The 21291-nt window shown below is 38.8% G+C and overlaps 1 protein-coding gene across 10 annotated transcripts in view; it reads right to left on the bottom strand.

Moving 5' to 3' along the window:
- Nucleotides 1-21291, bottom strand: part of QKI (QKI, KH domain containing RNA binding) — a 154767-nt gene that overhangs the window by 97561 nt on the left and 35915 nt on the right. For all 10 annotated transcript variants that reach the window (XR_011258726.1, XR_011258727.1, XR_011258728.1 and 7 more), the window contains exon 2: nt 8202-8344. Coding sequence is in view for 7 of the 10 variants with exons in the window: in XM_069598883.1 (XP_069454984.1) it covers nt 8202-8344 (143 nt within the window). In the remaining 3 variants the exon portion in view is untranslated. The remainder of the gene's footprint in view (nt 1-8201; nt 8345-21291) is intronic.

The following is a 21291-nucleotide window of genomic DNA, read 5'->3' as shown; positions in this document are numbered from 1 at the left end:
AGGGAATGGTTACCCACTCTAGTATTCTTGCCTGGGAAAACCCATGGATAGAGCAGCCTCGTAGGGTCTCCCCAGCGGCTCAGCGGTAAAGCATCTGCCTGTGATGCAGGAGACCCGGGGTTCCATGCCTGGGTCAGGTAGATCCCCCGGAGGAAGGCATGGGCAACCCACTCCAGTACTCTTGTCCGGAGAATCCCATGGATTGAGGAGCCTGCAGGCTATGGTCCACAGGATCACAGTCACAAAGAACTGAAGTGACTGAGCCACACACGCACTGCAATCAAAACTTAGATTTCAGGAATTTCCTAATTTATTATAAACTATTTTGTTCTACAGGGATGAGTTTACTAACACATATAACATACTTTACCAAAGAAATAATTAGATTTAATTCTATGGCTAATCCTTAAACAAGTTCTATTTCAACGTCCGCAGGGTGAAACTGCAGCACTTACGTCTCCTGCCACTGGCAGGCAGGTTCACCAGCACCAGCTGGGAAGCCCAAAAGTTAAGCCAAATTCCACCAAAAGCTACAGTAGTTTTCTGCTCAAACTCAAACCAAAAGAAGGTATAAATAATGAGTTCATTCACTCACAAAATAAACTTAGATCACCTATGTTAAGCAGGCACAAAAACGGGTGGCCAAGCTCAAGGGGTTATCGTAGACTACTCCACACCCCATTTCATTTTTACCAGCTTTGGAGGGGACAGGGTAAGGATTAAGAATATTCTGTTATTGACTGTTTCACTCACACCCAGGAGACACTGTTCTCCCAAAATGGGCCAAAAAAGATCAGCACCTTGACCTTTCCTTTAACATCTAACACCCAATAGCCCTGAGGAGCAGGTTTCTCTCTAATTTTTCTATTCCTTTGATTACTTCGGTGAGAATATTAGAGATATGGAGGTTAACGCAGGTGATGAGGTTACCCATCTAATTCCTTAAGACCTCTGTCACAGTAATTTTAACCAAGTAGATCCTAACAATCTCTTTTTGGATAAGATAAATCACAGGGAAAATTTTCTATCTCAACTGAGTTTGGAAAACATTTGCTTACAAGTAATTATTCTTCCCTAAAAACTAACTCCATCTTTAAGCTTGTTCTTCTACACACTAGTCCTTTTTAATATCAAAATGTTACTTACAAAAGAAAGCATTCCTATTTTAAGACGAGATTACTTTAAAAAAATCATTAAACTTTGAAAAAATTTAAACCAAAAAAAAACTAGTTTTCAGACTGTCTTGAAATCTTTTTTGGAATAATTTCTATTAGCATCCTAAGAAATTTAGTATATCTCAGACCACAAAGAGCCTATTAAATATCTGGTACACAGCAGGCCTTTGAAATATCCTTGCAAAGTAAAATAAAAATGAAACTTAAAAACCAAATGTCATGAAACTGACCTTCACTGAACTCATCTGTTTAAAGTTCTAAGTCAACAATAATAGTCTCTTCCTAAAACTTAAAGACATGCTCTATGTTATCAAATTGTACTGCTAAATTACAAACTCCAATAGGTTAATATGTAATCTGAAACATTTCACACCATGCAATAAAAATATATTATCTAACCTTCTTCAGATCAACAATCTATCCTTAAGAGGTTCTTGTATAACATATCAAAGAGAGATGTGCAGATGTTTTTATTTTCACTTGTAATTTAGATCATATCCTGCCAAATATCAAGGTTTAACCTAGGCATTGAAAATAGAGACTTGGCCAATCGTTAAATTTTTACTTACTGTCCATCAGTTTCTCAGAACAATGAAAGACCAAAGTAGTTTATATCGAATCTTTCAACACAACAAGAAAGCCACAAGAGTCAAAGAACAAAGGCTTAAGTAAAGATAACCAACTGCATTGGTCTCTTTTTTCCTCTCATAATTCCTCCAAAACAAAAGTCAGCTCAGCAGCCATTCTGCAGGTGACAATCTTAGGAAACCGAACCTGACCAATAACTCCATACCAACTCAGAAGCTATGACTAGCCAGATTTTTATCTCCAAGCCCAGGAGAAATAAAAGGAATTTAAAAATTATGTTCCACCATTAACACAGATTATTATTAGGAGCTAGACCCCGGGTCGATTCCTGGGTCAGGAAAAGCCGCTGGAGAAGGGTGAGGCTACCACTCCAGTATTCTTGGGCTTCCTTTGTGGCTCAGCTGGTAAAGAATCCACACGCAACGTGGGAGACCTGGGTTCTGTCCCTGGGTTGGGAAGATCCCCTGGAGAAGGGAAAGGCTACCCACTCCAGTATTCTGGCCTGGAGAATTCCATGGACTGTATAGTCCACGGGGTAGCAAAGAGTCAGACACAACTGAACCACTTTCACTTTCCATAGAGAGTACCGTGAAAAACATTATAAAACCCACATTATTAATTAGCGTTGCCATGTTGAAGTCCTACAAACTGGAAAAAATATTTGAAAGGGCATTTACCCATCTTACAATCTGCGTAAACACATTGACAATATATGCCCTCATGACAGCTTAGATCCAAGACAGACCTTTCAAGGCTGTAACTGTTCAAAATTAAGACCCATTTTTAAAACATCACAAAGTCAAATTATCTTCATAAAAAGTTTCTGGGAAAAGTCTCACTACAACTTAATCATGCCCGAAACAGTTCTGCAATCTATCTGCTCACATACACACTAGGCTAACTGGGCACCTGACAGCCAGCCCCTGCCAGCACTGGAACTCGCTCTACCACTCTGGCACTCCCTATAAGGCCACTTCTCAGAGCACAGAAACGATGACCAGCAACTTTAATGGCACAATTATCCCGGACTCACTGAAACGCAACATCTTTTATCAACCAGCATTAACTCCATTCACGTACTGTTTATAAGATCGTCATGGATTCAAAGAAGTCCCTCCTTAATAACTGGCCAAACCAACACTATGATGGCCTATGTATAACTTTAATCTTCATTTCTGTTTGTCCTTTTATGAAAGTATGATAGTCTTAAAGGATTTAATGCAACAGCTTTTCTCTTTCATACAACACTGTGGGCTCCTTCAAGGATGGGGATTTTTTCCTTACTCATGATCACAAGAACCTTACTGAGTGCTCTATCAGATATCATATATTTGTTATCTTCATTACTCTTAAATAATTCTATGATGATCTTATAAACAAGGAAACATTCTAAAGTTAACATGGGCTCAAAGTCAGTGTGATAGTCTCAATTTCCAGTCCCTTCTCATGTGGACGGAGTGACTTGATGACACAGTCTATCAGCCTCAGCACTGCTGACATGTGGGGCAGGAGAATTCTTTGTCGTTGGGGCTGTCTCGTGCATTGTAGGATGTCTAAGTGCATCCGTGGCACCTACCTACTAGATGCCATTAGTACTCCTTTCAAGTTGTGACAACCAAAAATAACTCCAGAAATTGCCCAATGCCCCCGAAGGGCAAGATCAATCCACAGCTGACAACCATCAAGCTAAGGGGATGTTGGCTGAGGGAGAAAGAGCAGAGGTCTTTCACGTGTTTAAGCAATTTGGCTCGGCTCTGACACTCCCGTGACCTGCCAGGAGAAGAGCTTGTCCAAGCAGCTGCTGCCCCTTTGGGCGGAGCCAACAGGAACATAAAGGTAACATACAGGCCAAGCTGGCTAAACCCAATCAGCAGAACTCCAGCCCACACAGTGTAGACTAAATAAAGAGCACAGAAATCAATACTTGTTATTTTAAGCCACTGAGTTTTAGGACAGCTCACATAGAGCACTGTTGTGGCAATTGTTGACAAATACAGCCACTAAAGGAGTAAGCCACGATTCAAAACCTGACTCAAAAGCCCACTATAACCTCAACTGTATCCAGCAGTTTTCTTTACTGAACTAATATCCCCACCTCCAGGATATGCTTAATACTAGCAGAGATGCAATACAATCCACTTTATTAATAAGGATAAATACTACAAGTTATATTTGTTAAAAATTTTCAACAAGCTACTCATATTATCTTCTCATTCCCACACCATTAAGCCACTGATTCAAAAAACACTATGGACATAATACAGCACAATCTCATTTCTCAAACACCGAATCTAAGGCTTCCTTCTCTTATCAGTCCCAGAGTTACACACAGCCAAACCCAAAACAGTATCTCCAAGTTTACACTTACTTTTATAAATAAGTTGCTATATGTAAACTTAAAAGGCAACTTTTTTTTTAAAGTTCAGCAATATTTAAAACACTGAAATTTTCATACAGATACACACAACAAATACTTATCGTACAGCTACCGTTTACTGGACATTATCCCAGGCAGTGAGACTATAGAAAAGGACAACATCACCACCCTGCTGGAGCTTATATCCTGGCAACACAGCATTATGTAGGTACACAGCATTATGGCACTTTCCAAATGTCTCACATGTACTAATTCACTCATAAGTCCTCACAAGCCTGTGAGAGACTACCTCTATACAGAGACAAAGAAGATAATGACTGGATTTGCCCAAAGCACCACACAAGCATTAGGGCCAGCCAGGAGGCTGAGTTCACACGTTTGGACCACTGTACTACACTGCTCCTTTGCAGCTTTAATGAAAGCATTTTCAAGTCCGAGAGCATAAGTTCACTCACAAAATCAATTCCTCACACACAAGGAGGTAGGACAAACGCATATGTAATGATCTCTAAGATATATTAAGAAAAACGGGAACAAGAAAAACACATACTTGTTTTATTGTGACCAATACCTAATTCATAATTCTGAAATAAAAATATTTTCTATACTGCCAAAATTTGACACTCTTGTTTCATTTTAATTATTTTTTTTAATGATGAGATACAGTTCCTAGTACAGACTACAGCATAGTTAGTTACTATTCATTTGGTATGTATTGATAACCTTAAAGAGAAACTACACACAGACTCCAACTCTGCGAAATCCTCTTAAAGGAAATTTAAACTCAAGGTATTAAAAAACTGGTCTGGAGGACCAAAATGGCTTGTATCTATTCCTCTCCTATAAACCACTGAATTTCACATTTAAAAAGCTTTGATAAAACAGATATTTTTGGGTGCCAGTAATTACCCAGAACTCATACACCACCTGCCTCACTGACACGCCTACATATGGATGTCTGAATTCAAACTCAGCTCTAAGTCAGAAATGTGAAGCCCCACCCCCAAACCTGCTCTTCCCTCAGTCTTTCCTCAGGAATTGGTGACTATTACTTCAACCAATCAAAACCTGCGAGCTACTCCTCTGAGTTTTCCCTCACCCTCCATACCCAATCTGCCAGCAAATCCTACTGGCTCTTAAGTTATCAATTATGTAGGATCTGAGTATGTAGAAGTCCTCCTCTTCAAGTTCCTCCTCTGCCCCCAGCTGGCCTTGCTGCTGTCAGTATCATCCACAGCCTCTCTCCACACAGAAGCCAGAAATAAGCTACTAAGACCTAACTGAGCCCACAGCACTCCGCAGCTTTCCATTTCACATTCAGTAGTATCCAAAATCTCTACAGGATAGGCACTCTGCTAACTTTCTACCCTTGAATCTCACCACACTTCCCAAGCGTGCACTGAACTGCTGATCCCTCTGCCTGAAACGTCCTTTCCCCAGATGATCTGAACGCCCTCCCCCCATCACTCTACTCATGTCTCTGCACTCCCTTCATCTCATAAGAGATTCCTTAACCAAACACATAGCCACTGTGCATCTCCTTTTTCCCACAGCATTGACAGGACCTAAAGAAAACATCCTCTTGTTTCTTGTCTGTCTGTACTACTGCAATGCCTGCTCCTCAAGAGTTCACTGCCCCCATCTGCCTCCTGAAACAAAGCCTGGTAAAAGGACCCTACATGACAACCTGTGAGTCTGGCTTAGGATGACAACCTACACAAACGAGAGCAGTGCTTCCCAAGCTTCAGCATACATGGTATCATCCACGTGGCCTGGAAGGCAGACTGCTGAGCTTTGGCCCAGAGCTGCTGATTCAACTAGTCTGGGCTGAGGTTTGAACATTTACAAGTTCCCGGGAGGTGTGGAACCTCCTATAGTCCCAGGACCACATTTTGAGAATCAGCGAACTAGACATTGTTTCGCTCCAACACACCTGTCAGCAACTGAAGTTGACCGTGACAGTGAATCTCAACTGGTGGAAAAGGACAGGTATATAGTAAAAAGGTGCCTCCCTTTGGATCCACAACATAAAACACATCTCTTCTGACTTAGAGGATTACACAGGACTTGTGTCTTTTAGTAATGCAATGTAAGCATCACTCCATGCACAGCATTTCTCTAAGAACGGGGATCGGGCGAGTTAAGGTTGCATTCTCTAACACGGTCTCATGCTCTTGCGCAGCCCACGCTAAAGACCACTGCTGGGTCTCCATCCTTTAGACAAGCAGACAACAAGGTCGCTATCTTGCACAGTCCATGCTAAAGACCACTGCTGGGTCTCCATCCTTTAGACAAGCAGACGAGAAGGTCACTGTCTTTTAAAGAGATCATGAAATACAGAAGTAGTAGACGCCAACCGGGATGGACAGCTGCCCAAATCACAACTTACCATCCCTAAAAATAATCCAATACCCAGGGTGGTCTAGGTTATGTCAGTTAATCCCAGGCCTTACTCATGGCAAACTGGCCCAAAATACATTATCTCTCCAAAGAATATGAAGTTTGAATAAAATCTGAGAGGCATGATGCCAAATTATGTAGCACATGGAATGCTGCTCAATGTTACCTGGCAGCCTGGATGGAATCGGAGTTTGAAGGAGAATTTATACATGTATATGTATGAACTACCACAAGATTATTAAATGGAAGTTAAAAATAGAAAAAGAGCAAGGCTCTCAACAGGGAAGGTCTAAACTTCCACTACTGAGGATCTCAAACCTGCCCTGGTTCCTGTCTTATATACAGCTTTGTTCTCCAGCTATTCCTTTAACCCTTAGTACTACACCCAATTATCTTCCAACAAACTCCTTTTTGCCTAAATCATCCAGAATTGTTTATATATTTGTAACAAAAATACTTATTTAAAAAAGAGCAAATATATTAACTTGTAAGAAAACTGTATTATTAATAGAAATGCACCTTATGTAATATCAACATTTTTTCCCTATCAACTCGACATTCATTTCTAATCTCCAAACTATGATAGTATCCACATAATGCATCTTAGACTGCACATCACATTTCTGACTTTACAATATCAACTCCTTCTTGTACTTCCTTTCAGAAAAGTCCTCTGAAGCTCAGCAAAAAGACATCGATTTGCCTCAATATATTCAGTAGCTACTGTTTGCCTATTACGTGCCAATATTACATGCACTGAGAATACAGAAGTAAATAACAAAGACAAGTTCTTAAGTACCTTATATTCTGCTGGGGTGAGACAAGAAAATTAAAAAAAAAACAACTAGATAATAAATGCTATTGCAGAAAAATAGAGACGTATGTGAAATAATGAGTAACCAGATTGCTTTTATATTAAATGGGCAGAGGAGGCCTCTCTAAAGTGACTTTTAAGCTAAAATCTTAATGACAAGAAGAAGCCAGCCAGTTAAGATCAATGCAGAGAAAACATAAAGGTTCTTGGGCTGGGAATAGACCTATTCTTAACAGCCCATGTGACTACAGGGTGTTGAGGAAGAAGAAAAATCATTTCAGATGAGGTTAGAGGTAGAAGGTACCGTATCATGTAGGGCTTTGTAACAAAAGGCAAAGAGTTTTGCGCCTTTTATAAATTAATTGTAGATTATAAGGAGGCTATCCAGGACAGGATACTCAGAATAGCTGAGCAAGGAACGAAGATGAAAAAAATTATAAATAGTGGTTATGATAAAAATTTCAGCACCGCAAGGAACCTTAGCTATCAGAGCCTAGTCCCTCATTTTGCTGAGAGGGTGATGCAGCTTCTGAGGCTAGGCCAAAGGCAAGCACTAAGTTGTACTTGGTGCTTTCTGACATTCAAGCCAAAGCTCTTTCCATAATTCTTGCCTCAATCTGAAATCTAGGACTAAGTCTTTACTATGTGCATTTCCAAAGTGACACAGCAACATCCAAACAAATATATATATATTTTAATAATTTTAAATTATTCACACATCTGGTCCCTCGTGTGAAATTTTTTTAAAGCAGCTGCCAGTGCTTACCACCAGATCTCTCTCTTTCCAAAGAATGTGAATCAGGAAAAAAGCAAAACAAAACATTGAATATAAACAAAATATACTTACATCTGGGTATTCTTTTACAGGCACATAAAGTTTCTCTTGTAACTGAACAATAGGTCCCACAGCATCAGGCAATTCTGCACTCCTTTTCTCTGTACTGCCATTTAATGTGTCATTGTACATGTCTTTCCGTACTCTGCTAATTTCTGTTAAAAGTAAAAATTTTAAATGTGTTAGACAAAAAAATATTCTTACTAGTCCAGGAAAAAAATAAATAAGAGGGTAAGGGAGGATTTCATTGATTAAGTGTTAAAACTTAAAAGAAGTCAAGAGTTGTTGACCTATACTGTCATTCTCTGGATTAAGTCTGCGTATAACCAAACTACAGTCTTAAGTAAACTCTACCAGAAACCAAGTTTACACCAAATAATAAATTTTATTAAAAATAACTTCAGAGCCCAAGCTCTTATTCACTATAATACAAACCAGTTATTTTACCTAATTTCTACATGCCTAAACAAATGATAGCTTCAGCCAAATACCTCCCCAAGAATGCCTATCAGACAACACTAATGCCAAAGGCTCCTTTATAGTTCAGAAATAATCTATCTGAATGAAATTCAATCTGGACCACTTCCTTAGATATTTTAAGTATCTCTGGAATATCCAAACAGAGATGTCCAATAGATACAGAGATTCAGAAGTCCGAGTGTGACACACAAACGTACTGGTTAAAGCTACGAGAACAGAAAAGATGTCTTAAGAGGGGACTGGGAGAAGAAAGAACTGAATGACCCTAGGAAAAGCAACATTTAAGGAGTAGGAAACGCAGCTCCAAACCAAGGAGTAATGGAGGTAGACAGGAGAACTAGGGAAGAGAGGCATCTAAGAAGCTAACAAGTGGCAGAGCCAAGGACAGGCTAATCAACAGGACCAAACGCCTCAGAGCATGGTCAGGTGAAGAGCAAAACGAGGGCGCCTTGGATGTGACCACTAAGTCAATGCTGATCCAGAAGCTGTGAGGAAAAGATGGTATGGTGATCAAACTACACTGAGTTAATGAATGAAATACAAGAAACCAGAGATACCTAAAGTCAGTAATTTTTTAAAACAATTATCATGACAGTTCTCAAGTATAAATATGACTTCTTAAAAAAAATGAGAAATCTATTTTAATGGATCAAGTCCTATACAAGGAAATCAATTCTTTCAAGAGTTCTTTATGTAGCTTTTACAATATGCTAAAGGACAGGCCCCTACCTACTGCAATACACTAAGAACAGTTGTCATTATTAATTTAGCTGAATGTTTCTGTAACCAGCTCTCAATGACACAGACTATGTCCTCCTTTGGGAAGAGGCTTGGGTCCATTAGTATTGATACTTAAAAGTAAGATCCCCAAAGAAGTAATTATTAATAAGAAAATTTGGATAAGATGATTAGGTTAAAGAATACATAAATACACAAAAAATATAACTTCACCTGGAAAGAGAGATACATTTACCACTCCTGTTGTATTTGTATGCCTTCCAAACATTGAATTTCAATTTATTGCTATTAAGGAACTATCAAAAGCAATGCACACTTTAATTTTCTTAACTAGTTATTTAAATTGCTTCCAGTTAAATAAAATCCACTTCAGTAAAAAGGCATGATCAAAGATGTTTTTACCCAGCTATATTAGTCCAACCGGTGAAAATTTTGCACTACCGTACATTTTCTGCTTCAGTGATGGCAATCTTATCTCTTAACAATTTGCCTGTCAAAGTTTACCAAATGTTTATCTCTTATAGCAAGTGAACTTTTGTAAAAGAAAATCAAAAGAAGGTACCTTGTATTTAACTACATTATAAGGGCAACATTTTCTTTAAGTTCTTTTTTATACTTTTGCTTTCATAAGGAAATCTTCCCCAAAGATGTCCAGTATCAAATCAGTGTTTATCTTAAAATTAGCATATGACAGCAATTCTCAAATCAAATTTCTAGTGACCAACAATTTAAATATAAATGGTTGTTTAAATAATTATGTAATTATAGCACATAATTAAATGGAGGACATGAGAAAAAATTCATCTAATTAAAACTGCACATCAATCCTTCAGTCCAGGTCTCTATGTAGAAGCACTTCCAACATTAGTTTATTCCATTAAAATTTCCTCTTCAGAAGCTGCCCAATTCTTATTATGAAGCTGCTGCTGCTAAGTCACTTCAATTGTGTCCAACTCTGTGCAACTCCAGAGACAGCAGCCGGCCAGGCTCCCCCATCCCTGGGATTCTCCAGGCAAGAACACTGGAGTGGGTTGCCATTTCCTTCTCCAAGGCATGAAAGTGAAAAGTGAAAGTGAAGTCGCTCAGTCGTGTCCGACTCTTCGCAGCCCCATGGACTGTAGCCTACCAGGCTCCTCCACCCATGGGATTTTCCAGGCAAGAGCACTGGAGTGGGTTGCCACTGCCTTCTCTTTATGAAGCTAATAACACTCAAATAAAAAGCTGACAATAGCATAAAAGGAAACCATAGATAAAATCTGCTTATAGACAGAGATGCAAACATCCTCAATGCACAGACATCACTGGCATAACGCACTAAGACAAGGTGGATTTTACACCATGAAAGCAAGAATTCTTCAATATGTTTTTAATCTATTAACATAGTAATACAGTTGGCTGAAGAGGAAAAAGTGATTTTCAGCTAAACAAATTTATCTTAGAAAAGTTGAAATAATCAATTATAAATTAAAAAATTCAGATGACAAGATTTAAAAACAATATACAAAAAAAAACCAGTAACATATATCTATCTGACCAGATGATATAATGAAAGAAAAGATACATTTACCACTTAAGCTGTATTTCTAGAAACTCTTTCGTGATTATTTAATACCTTAAAAGTTCCATGCAATTTTGTTACCTATAGCCTTGGTTCTTACAATAGTGGCTGGGAATACAGTCGGTCCTCAATTAATACTCACTAAATCAGTATTGATGGATGGGTGAATGGAGAGAGGAATGAGCCAGGTTCTAGGGCATTGACGTTAAACAAGTCATGGTCCCAGCTCTCAAAAAATTTAGTCTAATATGGGAGGCATATGAATACAGAGGTACTCTAAGGTAGAACAACAGTAAGTAAGAGACACGGATTAGACACAAAACAGGCATCATCAACTCTGCTACAGACAGGGCATTAGGATCAAGAAAGAAGTCAAGAGGACAGAACTCTGACATTGTTTTCTAATGACAGGAGTATGTGAAGCAAAATTACAATGAAATTTTATATTAATTTCACTTTCTAAAATATATCACTTAATTTAATAATAGAAAAGAAATTACATACAAGACAGCACTAATAGAAATGAAAAGATGACTAAGACAGTTTGAGTTCACAAGATATTTAGAATTTTCACTGTGGAGTCCAACCAGCTGAGTACTACACCTTTATCAATAGCACCTTTCTAGCCAGAAAATCATGAGCATTTCTCGGCACATTACTTAGGACACTCAAGACAGAGCAAGCTCTGATGCCAGTTCTAACAGTCACTGTGTCATTTTAGAGTCTCTTACTTAACCTCTCGGTGTCTGTGAAAAGTGTAAGTGAAGGGTGCTCAGTCGTGTCCTACTCTTTGCGACCCCATGGACTATATTCACTCCATGGGATTCTCCAGGCCACAATACTGGAGTGGGTAGCCTTTCCCTTCTCCAAGGGATCTTCCCAACCCAGGGATCGATCCAGGTCTCCCGCATTGCAGATGGGTTCTTTACCAGCTGAGCCACCAGGGAAGCCCAAGAACACTGCAGTGGGTAGCCCATCTCTTCTCCAGGGGACCTTCCCAAACCAGGAATCGAACCAGGGTCTCTTGCATTGCAGGCAAATTCTTCACCAAAAGTTTATCAGTGAAGCCCAAGAATACTGGAGTGGGTAGCCTGTACTTCATATAATTAAAGGTTGCTTATCGAATGATGGTGACTGAATCCACTGGTTTCCAACCTCACTAGGCAAAAACTCATTTATTATCTTCCCCATAACTCCAATGGTTTTAAAAGCTGCCTCCAAAGCATTTCTTTCTTTAAGGCTAGCAAGAGCTTTTGTTAATGCTATCCTATCAAGCTGATATAATCAAAGGTAAAATATTACAGAAACCTGTCATAGGTATGGGCATGGGTAATGCTCTAATTCCTCTGTAAGTGGTGGGCTCACAGGTGTTCATTTATGAAACATACAAAAGCCTCATTATTAGTATGCTTTATACATTCTTTTGCTGCATCAAACATTACAAGATATAATTATATTAATGTCCCCATCTCCACACTACCTTCATCAAACTACCACAGTGGTTTAGAGAAGTAAAAGTTCAGAGCCATTTGCTTACTCACCGAGTATACAAATTCCTACTACTTATAATTACCCCAAAATAGCCCCAATATCAAGAAAACTTGTTTTAGACATCTCTAAATTAAGTTCTTAAATGTTATAAATTTACTGAATTTTCTCTTTCCTGAAATTTCTCCCACTCACCCCCACTCAACAATCCAAAGCTCATAAAAAAAGTTCTGAAATCTAAGTGTCCTCTTCTCTAAGCTATATGACATAGTTTCATACTCTTACTCATTTAGATGTAACTAATTTGTCTGTCTCTTTTAAAATGGAAAACCCTGTACCACACAAATCCTTCCGTGACCACCAGTGAGTATGCAGCCTGAGGCTGCCTACCTCCAGTCTCAAACACTCAGCTTCCTTTGCACCTTCAAGAATACCTTAATTGTTTTGGCGAGCACAGTGCACTGCTGACAAGGTCAAAGCTAAGTTTCAACCATTCCATACTTCTAGGGCTGTTTCCTTAGACAGCAGGAGACAAACTAACATTTTTTCATGGTTGCTTTCTACCAGACTAATACCTTCAGACTGATGATAATCTATCAGTTGACATTCCTAAGGGATAACTATTCTGTGAGGCAAGGATCCAACAAACGGCAATTTCATACCACACGTGTTTCTCTAAACTGGATATTAAAACTTCAGGCACACTTTATCAACTATTTGACGACATGTCAAGCTACACTAGAACTGGAATCTTCCTTTGGATCCACCAGAGCTAAACAGGAAACAATCACTTCTGGAATCTAAAGGCTGTGCTAACAAGTTGAGAATATAATTTTTTCAGCTTTGGGACGTATTAACCTTTTTAGCAGTCAGACTCCTCTCATTTTCCGTGTTTTCTTGAATTGATATTCAGTCATCACATTTTTTTTTCAAATTCCAATACCTTAAAAACTATTTTTTAATCCAGTCCTGAAAATCTGCTTTGGCTGTACTGCTTTGTCTCTTCATATGTCTCTGCTTTAATCTTCCCAATATTTTCCTTTTCCAAACTAAAGCTCAATTATCAGTCAGTGAACTATGCTCCTAAGAGGAAAAGCAGTTATTACACAGTTCTGTTTTATGCAACCTGTATGGATGCGAGAGTTGGACTGTGAAGAAAGCTGAGCACCGAAGAATTGATGCTTTTGAACTGTGGTGTTGGAGAAGACTCTTGAGAGTCCCTTGGACTGCAAGGAGATCCAACCAGTCCATTCTGAAGGAGATCAGCCCTGGGTGTTCTTTGGAATGATGCTAAAGCTGAAACTCCAGCACCTCATGAGAAGAGTTGACTCACTGGAAAAGACTGATGCTGGGAGGGATTGGAGGCAGGAGGAAAAGGGGACGAAAGAGGATGAGATGGCTGGATGGCATCACCGACTCAATGCACCTGAGTTTGAGTGCAATTCCAGGAGTTGGTGATGGACAGGGAGGCCTGGCGTGCTGCGATTCATGGGGTCGCAAAGAGTCGGACACGACTGAGCGACTGAACACCTCATTGGCCTTGAGTCATTTCCCTTTCCCCTAATTCACCTATGGATTTAACTAAAAGCTTTGTTTTAAAATCATTCTTGTTTCATTAAGCCTTAACTAACTTTGGCTTTTTGCTTTTCCATTACCACCACTTTTACTGTATCTGAACCACTGTACGTGCATCCCATCCACTGCCACCTTACAATTCTGCACAGTTTTAAATTTTTTTGAAGTATAGTCACTTTACAATGTGGTGTTAGTTTCTGCTGTACAGCAAAGTAAATCAGTCATAAGTATACATATGCCCACTTTTCTTACAGATTTCCATCCCATTTAGGGGACCACAGAGTGCTCAGCAGAGTTTCCTGTGCTACTGAGCAGACTCCCATCAGTCATCTGTTCTATACATAGTAATGCAGCACATGCTCCTAAAATCTGAATTATCAAACTAACAGCTAACCACTCTGTGGAAGAGTAGAGTGTCAGAAATAAAAACATGGAAAAAAAATACTGGAGAACAGAAAAATACAGGCTGAGAAATCTAAATTACAAAATTAAGTAGTCATTTCCAAAGATCAGTACAAAATGCTATGTATAAATTCAATGCTGTAAAATTGAAAAACTAGATAGAGAATAAAATATAGCCCTATTTTACTTTCTGATTTAGAATTAAGACAAGATTAGGAAATATAAAAAATTTACCACCTCAGTAGTGAAGGAAAAAAAAATTCTAATGATATAAATTTTAAAAAGGATTAAAAAATTATTTTAAGAATCTGTAACAATACAGATTAAAAGGTAACTTTTCAGAGGGACATCCCTAGTGGTACAGTCATTAATAATCTGTCTTACAATGCAGGGGATGCAAGCTTGATCCCTGGTCAGGAAACTAGATCCCATATGCCAAGGGGCAGCTAAGTCCCCAGACCACAGCTAAGACCTACCTGCACAGCCAAAAAGAAATATTTTTATTTTTAAGGATGACTTTTCAAAACACTGAACAAAATCTGATACAAATGACATGTTAAACTTAATGTTATGACAGCTAATTCTAATTGCTCAACTAGCTAAGGAATTCCTGCTGAGCTATTCAAATTCTAAAAGATGATGCTGTGAAAGTGCTGCATGCAACATGCCAGCAAATTTGGAAAACTCAGCAGTGGCCACAGGACTGGAAAGGTCAGTGTTCATTGACTACCAAAGAGTAATACCAAAGAATGCTCAAACTACTGTACAACTGCACACGTTTCACATGCTAGCAAGGTCATGCTCAAAATCCCCCAAGCTAGGCTCCAACAGTATGATAACTGAGAACTTCCAGATGTACAAGCTGGATTTAGAAAGGGCAGAGAAACCAAACATCCAACTGCCAACATCACTGGATCACAAAAAAGGCAAGAGAGTTCCAGAAAAACATTTACTTCTGCTTCATTGACTATGCCAAAGCCTTTGACTGTGTGGATCACAAGAAACTGTGGGAAATTCTTCAATGGGAATACCAGACCACCTGACCCGCCTCCTGAGAAATGTCTATGAAGGTCAAGAAGCAACAGTTACAACCAAACATGGAACAGACTGGTTGAAAACTGGGAAAGGAGTATGTCAAGGCTGCATACTGTCACCCTGTTTATTTAACTTATATGCAGAGTTCAATTCAGTTCAGTTGCTCAGTCGTGTCCGACTCTTTGAGACCCCATGAATCGCAGCATGCCAGACCTCCCTGTCCATCACCAACTCCTGGAGGTTACCCAAACTCATGCCCATTGAGTCGGTGATGCCATTCAGCCATCTCATCCTCTGTCGTCCCCTTCTCCTGCCTTCAATCTTTCCCAACATCAGGGTCTTTTCAAATGAGCCAGGTGGCCAAAATATGGGAGTTTCAGATTCAACACCAGCCCTTCCAATGAACACCTGTGACTGATTTCCTTTAGGATGGACTGGTTGATCTCCTTGCAGTCCAAAGTACTCTCAAGAGTCTTCTCCAACACACACAGGAATATGCAGAGTACATCGTGTGAAATGCTGAGTTGGCTGAATCACAAGCTGGATTACAAACTGGGAGAAATATCAATAACCTCAGATATGCAGATGGTACTACCCTTAAGGCAAAAAGCAAAAAGGAACTAAATAATCTCTTGATGAAGGTGAAAAGAGGAGAGTTAAAAAGCTGGCTTAAAATTCACCATTCAAAAAACGAATATCATGGCATCCAGTCCCATCACTTCATGGCATATAGATGGGGAAACAATGGAAACAGTGACAGACTATTTTCTTGGGCTCCAAAATCACTGCAGATGGTGACTGCAGCCATGAAATTAAAAGATGCTTGCTCCTTGGAAGAAAGGGTATGACAACCTAGACAGTGTATTAAAAAACAGAGATATTACTTTGCCGACAAAGGTCTAGTCAAAGTTATGGTTTTACCAGTAGTCACATATGGATGTGAGAGCTGGACCATAAAGAACGCTGAGCACTGAAGAACTGATGCTTTCGAACTGTGGTTCTGGAGAAGACACTTGAAGAGTCCCTTGGACTACACGGAGATAAAACCAGTTAATCCTAAAGGAAATCAACCCTGAATATTCACTGGAAGGACTGATGTTGAAGCTGAAGATCCAATACTTTGGCCACTCATTGGAAAAGACCCTGATGCTGGGAAAGAGAGAAGGCAGGAGAAGGGGACGACAGAGGATGAGATGATTGGGTGGCATCATCAACTCAATGGCCACAAACTTGGGCAAACTCCTGGAGGCAGCGAAGGACAGGGAAGCCTGGCGTGCTGCAGTCCATGGGGTCTTAAAGAGTTTGACATGACTGCAACTGCCCAGCAACTGGCTATGATGATATGATAGACATAGATACTTTATTTGGACATCTACATGCTTTACTTTGACCTTTACACTTAAATTCATCAAAAATATTATCTATATTATAATTAATATAACTGGAGCTAAAATACAGAAAGAAAAGGTTACTGTATCATCTGATCATTAAAGCTGTTTAACATTTTCCCTTAATTTATTCAGTAGTCAATTATTTATAAATATATACATGCTTTGAGGTACACAGTATAAATTTTATAAACAAAGTTAAAATGACAGCTTTGATCATTCCAAATGAAGTTTAAATGGGATCAATGATTTCTTCACTACCTCCATCCATCTCTTGCTGGACACTAAACTGGTACAGTGAGACAAAGGGCAAAGTAAGATTTTAGTTGTTTTAGCTCTTAATTAACAAATCAGCAGTCTCTATTCACATGAAATTCATTAAATCTTATAATAATATTAAAAGTCTACTTATAACTAAAGGACACCTGCCAACACACAACGAGGTGGCTGTTATGCGCCCTGTACACTTAGGGGCAACAAACATCTCTTCTAAAAAAACAGACCTCTAATTCAGGGTTTACTAAATACAGGGAGTTTTAAAGATATTTTAAGTGCAGCAAAACCCACAGAATAATATAACTTCACTGTTCTAATTTTAAAAAGCCATAGCCACAAGGTAAAGAAAAGAAATGAATTAAGAAGCCAGCTACTAGAAAATAATATGCACTATTTAATGGAACACATTTTGCTTATTCAACCAAATATATCTGATTTAAATTTGAGGCAACTACACTGAAACCAGCGGGCTGTGGGGCAGGAATCAAGCTACTGCCAATGCTATAGATGGGGCCCTTTTTACTCTTTAATCAATCCAGAACTGGAAATACAAAAAGAAAAATGACAAATGAAATTCAGCAGCCCTCCTTTAAACTGCCAAAAATTAACTGTTCAAAATTGTTGGTAAATTTCACATAAAAATATGAAACAGTCCGTCCTAGTTCCCTGACTGTTCTCAGCAGCAGTTATGTATAATGAAAGGTGTTTAACAGTAGCTGCATTTCCCTGGAAAGGCCCTTTCAAAGGTTACAGAAAAGAGAGTCTATATATGATCACAACTGAAGTATGTGAATTTTCAGACAGACACACAGAAGTCAACAAAAGGATATAACAACGACTAAGAGTAGTCATCTCTGGGAGGTGAGTTTACAGGGACAATTTAGTTTTCATGTTACTTCACAAATTTTTTTCACAATAGTAACACTTACAAAATAGTAGTTATTTTCATTAGGATGGTAGAATCTAATTTAAATCAAAATGCAGAATAGGATTCCCCATATAAAATTATAATGAGGATTAAGTTATTGACTCTCAAGTCTAAAAATAAACCACAAATACTTACATTATTTTTGTAAAACATGAGCACCTCACCATGCTAAAATTTGGTACATGAATTATCATGGGATCCTCCCAGAATCTAAGATAGTATTTACTATGATACACATTTTCAAAAAAAAAGGGGGGGGGGATGGAAAGCAGGAAGGAAGAAAAGGTTCAGAAATTAAAGAATTTGCCCAAGATCACAGATAGCGCAAGCAACTTTTATTTAGGGTTTCATAAAAGTGAAGAGGAACTAAAAAGCCTCTTGATGAAAGTGAAAGAGGAGAGTGAAAAAGTTGGCTTAAAGCTCAACATTCAGAAAACGAAGATCATGGCACCTGGTCGCATCACTTCATGGGAATTAGATGAGGAAACAGTGTCAGACTTTACTTTTTTGGGCTCCAAAATCACTGCAGATGGTGATTGCAGCCATGAAATTAAAAGACGCTTACTCCCTGGAAGCAAAGTTATGACCAACCTAGATAGCATATTCAAAAGCAGAGACATTACTTTGCCAACAAAGGTCCGTCTAGTCAAGGCTATGGTTTTCCCAGTGGTCATGTATGGATGTGAGCGTTGGACTGTGAAGAAGGCTGAGCACCAAAGAATTGATGCTTTTGAACTGTGGTGCTGGTGAAGACTCTTGAGAGTCCCTTGGACTGCAAGGAGATCCAACCAGTCCATCTTAAGGAGATCAGTCCTGGGTGTTCTTTGGAAGGAATGATGCTGAAGCTGAATACGTTGACCACCTCATGTGAAGAGTTGACTCATTGGAAAAGACTCTGATGCTGGGAGGGATTGGGATTGGGGGCAGGAGGAGAAGGGGACGACCGAGGATGAGATGGCTGGATGGCATCCCCGACTCAATGGACATGAGTTTGAGTGAACTCCGGGGTTGGTGATGGACAGGGAGGCCTGGCGTGCTGTGATTCATGGGGTTGCAAACAGTTGGAAACGACTGAGCAACTGAACTGAACTGAACTGAAAGGACTTCTGGAACAAGAAGCCCTTAAAACTCACTTTAAGAGATGGTATTAACAATTAGAAATATAAAATAACAAAGCGGAACAAGCCAATTTTTGATTTATTGCTACAGCCATACTGTAATAGGCATAGTCCAGCATGTTCACTGTTTACTAGCAACTACCAAGAGTCTTTGCAGCCCTCCTCTTTCACTCCACGTTAAAAGAAAGCAGTTTTATGAATGAAATCTAGGCCTCGGTTCCCAGAAAAGTGACAATTATAAATGAATAAATGGATACATTAACTGAAAAATGGGAAAGCATTTTTTAAGTGAATAAAAATCAACTGAAAAAAAACGGAACCTTATTTAAATTAAATTTTGTTTGGAGGTTACTTTTAAATCTGGTGAGTTTCACCTATTACATATCAAGTATTATTTAATAAAAATATTGCCTTCTGGTCATTTATTTTTTAGAATATGCAGGAGAAACCAGTATTTATATTAATTTTTGTTGTTATTAAAATTTAAATCCAAAAGTTAAGAAATCTAGTTAAGAAATATCTCTCCATGAATATCTGCAGAATATGTAATGGTAAAATGGTAGGTGTTATCAGAATCCAGATAAATAGTAATACTTGCTGCTGCTACTGCTAAGTCGCATCAGTCATGTCCGCCTCTGTGCGACCCCACAGACGGCAGCCCACCAGGCTCCCCTGCCCCTGGGATTCTCCAGGCAACGACACTGGAGTGGGTTGCCATTTTCTTCTCCAATGCATGAAAGTGAAAAGTGAAAGTGAAGTCGCTCAGTCGTGTTCGACCCTCAGTGACCCCTTGGACTGCAGCCTACCAGGTTCCTCCATCCATGGGATTTTCCAGGCAAGAGTACTGGAGTGGGGTGCCATTGCCTTCTCCGAGTAATACTTGAGACTCTAGCAATTTTTACTAAGAACTCTTTCCCCAACCCTTTTGAGTATTTCTGGAAGAATAAAAATAAACTCATGGCAATGAAAATGGGTAACCATGATACAGGAGTGGAGGAGAGATTTTTCACCATATACTTTCTTAATAGGCCTTTGAATTCTGAATCATCTCTATATATTAACTTTTCAAAACTACATTTCTAAGAAGCTTTTACTTATAATAATGGATTATAATCCATAATCCATTTATACTGATATAAATAACTGAATAATGTAAGTGGGAGAAAAGACAGGTTTTCCTTGTAGAATTTCAATAATATAGTAGGAAAGACAGATAAGAAAAATCATCATAGATAATCACCAGAGTAATAATTACTGCAAGCAAGAAAACTATTCAATGGGTGTTAAAATGGGTGAACGAAAGTATGAGAAACAGGCTATCTGCAGTTTCAGAGTATCTTCCCACAAGACATGTACTAATTACAAAGGAAAAAAGAAAACTGCACAGTGGAGGAACCTGGCAGCCACCACCTTAACCGGATGACGGTCAATATCAAAAGACAGACATGCTCTGGTGTGATGTGCTCGGAAGGCTCCAACAGCACTTCTGTGGTTTTCTGGTCCAAACTGCCTGAACTCAGACAAGTCCAAGGTCAAGAATGTTCTTCAATGTTCAGCTGCCTTCCAAAGTGTCAAGAAAAGAATCATGAAGAATGTGACGCTGTCACAGAATGGAGGAAACTAAAGAGACATCACCACCAAATGCAATGTGGGATGTCTGATTGGATCCTGGACCAGGAAAAGCACACCTATAGACACACTAGTGAAATCTGAGTAAGTATCTGCAAATAAGTAAATCATCTCCAATCAATGTTAATTTCCTAGTCATGTGACTTAACATTAACCTCTGCACTATTTTTTCTGTTTCTCTGTAAGTAAGTCTAAACTCATTTTTTAAGAAAACTGTTTGTTTTAGCCTTCGAAGTTACTTATTCTAACGGAGGAGGACAGCTGTGGGAGAGAATGAAAGCCATACAAACGTCTTACTTTTCTAGTGTCTAAAAAAAAAAGAAAAAGAAAACACCTGTTTAGCAATAACACTGAGGATCTCAATATCATCTTTAATTCAAAGTAACTAAAAATTTTAAAATAATCTCTTTAAATTTATCAGATATTGCTTAAAAAACATATGTACTTTAAATGCTCTTTAAGAACAAGGAAAAAGACTACAATCCAT

This window comes from Ovis canadensis, chromosome 8 (genome assembly GCF_042477335.2).
Source record: "Ovis canadensis isolate MfBH-ARS-UI-01 breed Bighorn chromosome 8, ARS-UI_OviCan_v2, whole genome shotgun sequence".
Classification (NCBI taxonomy): domain Eukaryota; kingdom Metazoa; phylum Chordata; class Mammalia; order Artiodactyla; family Bovidae; genus Ovis; species Ovis canadensis.
The sequence above is the reverse complement of the archived record's forward strand: the minus strand, read 5'-3'. Positions and strand labels throughout refer to the sequence as shown.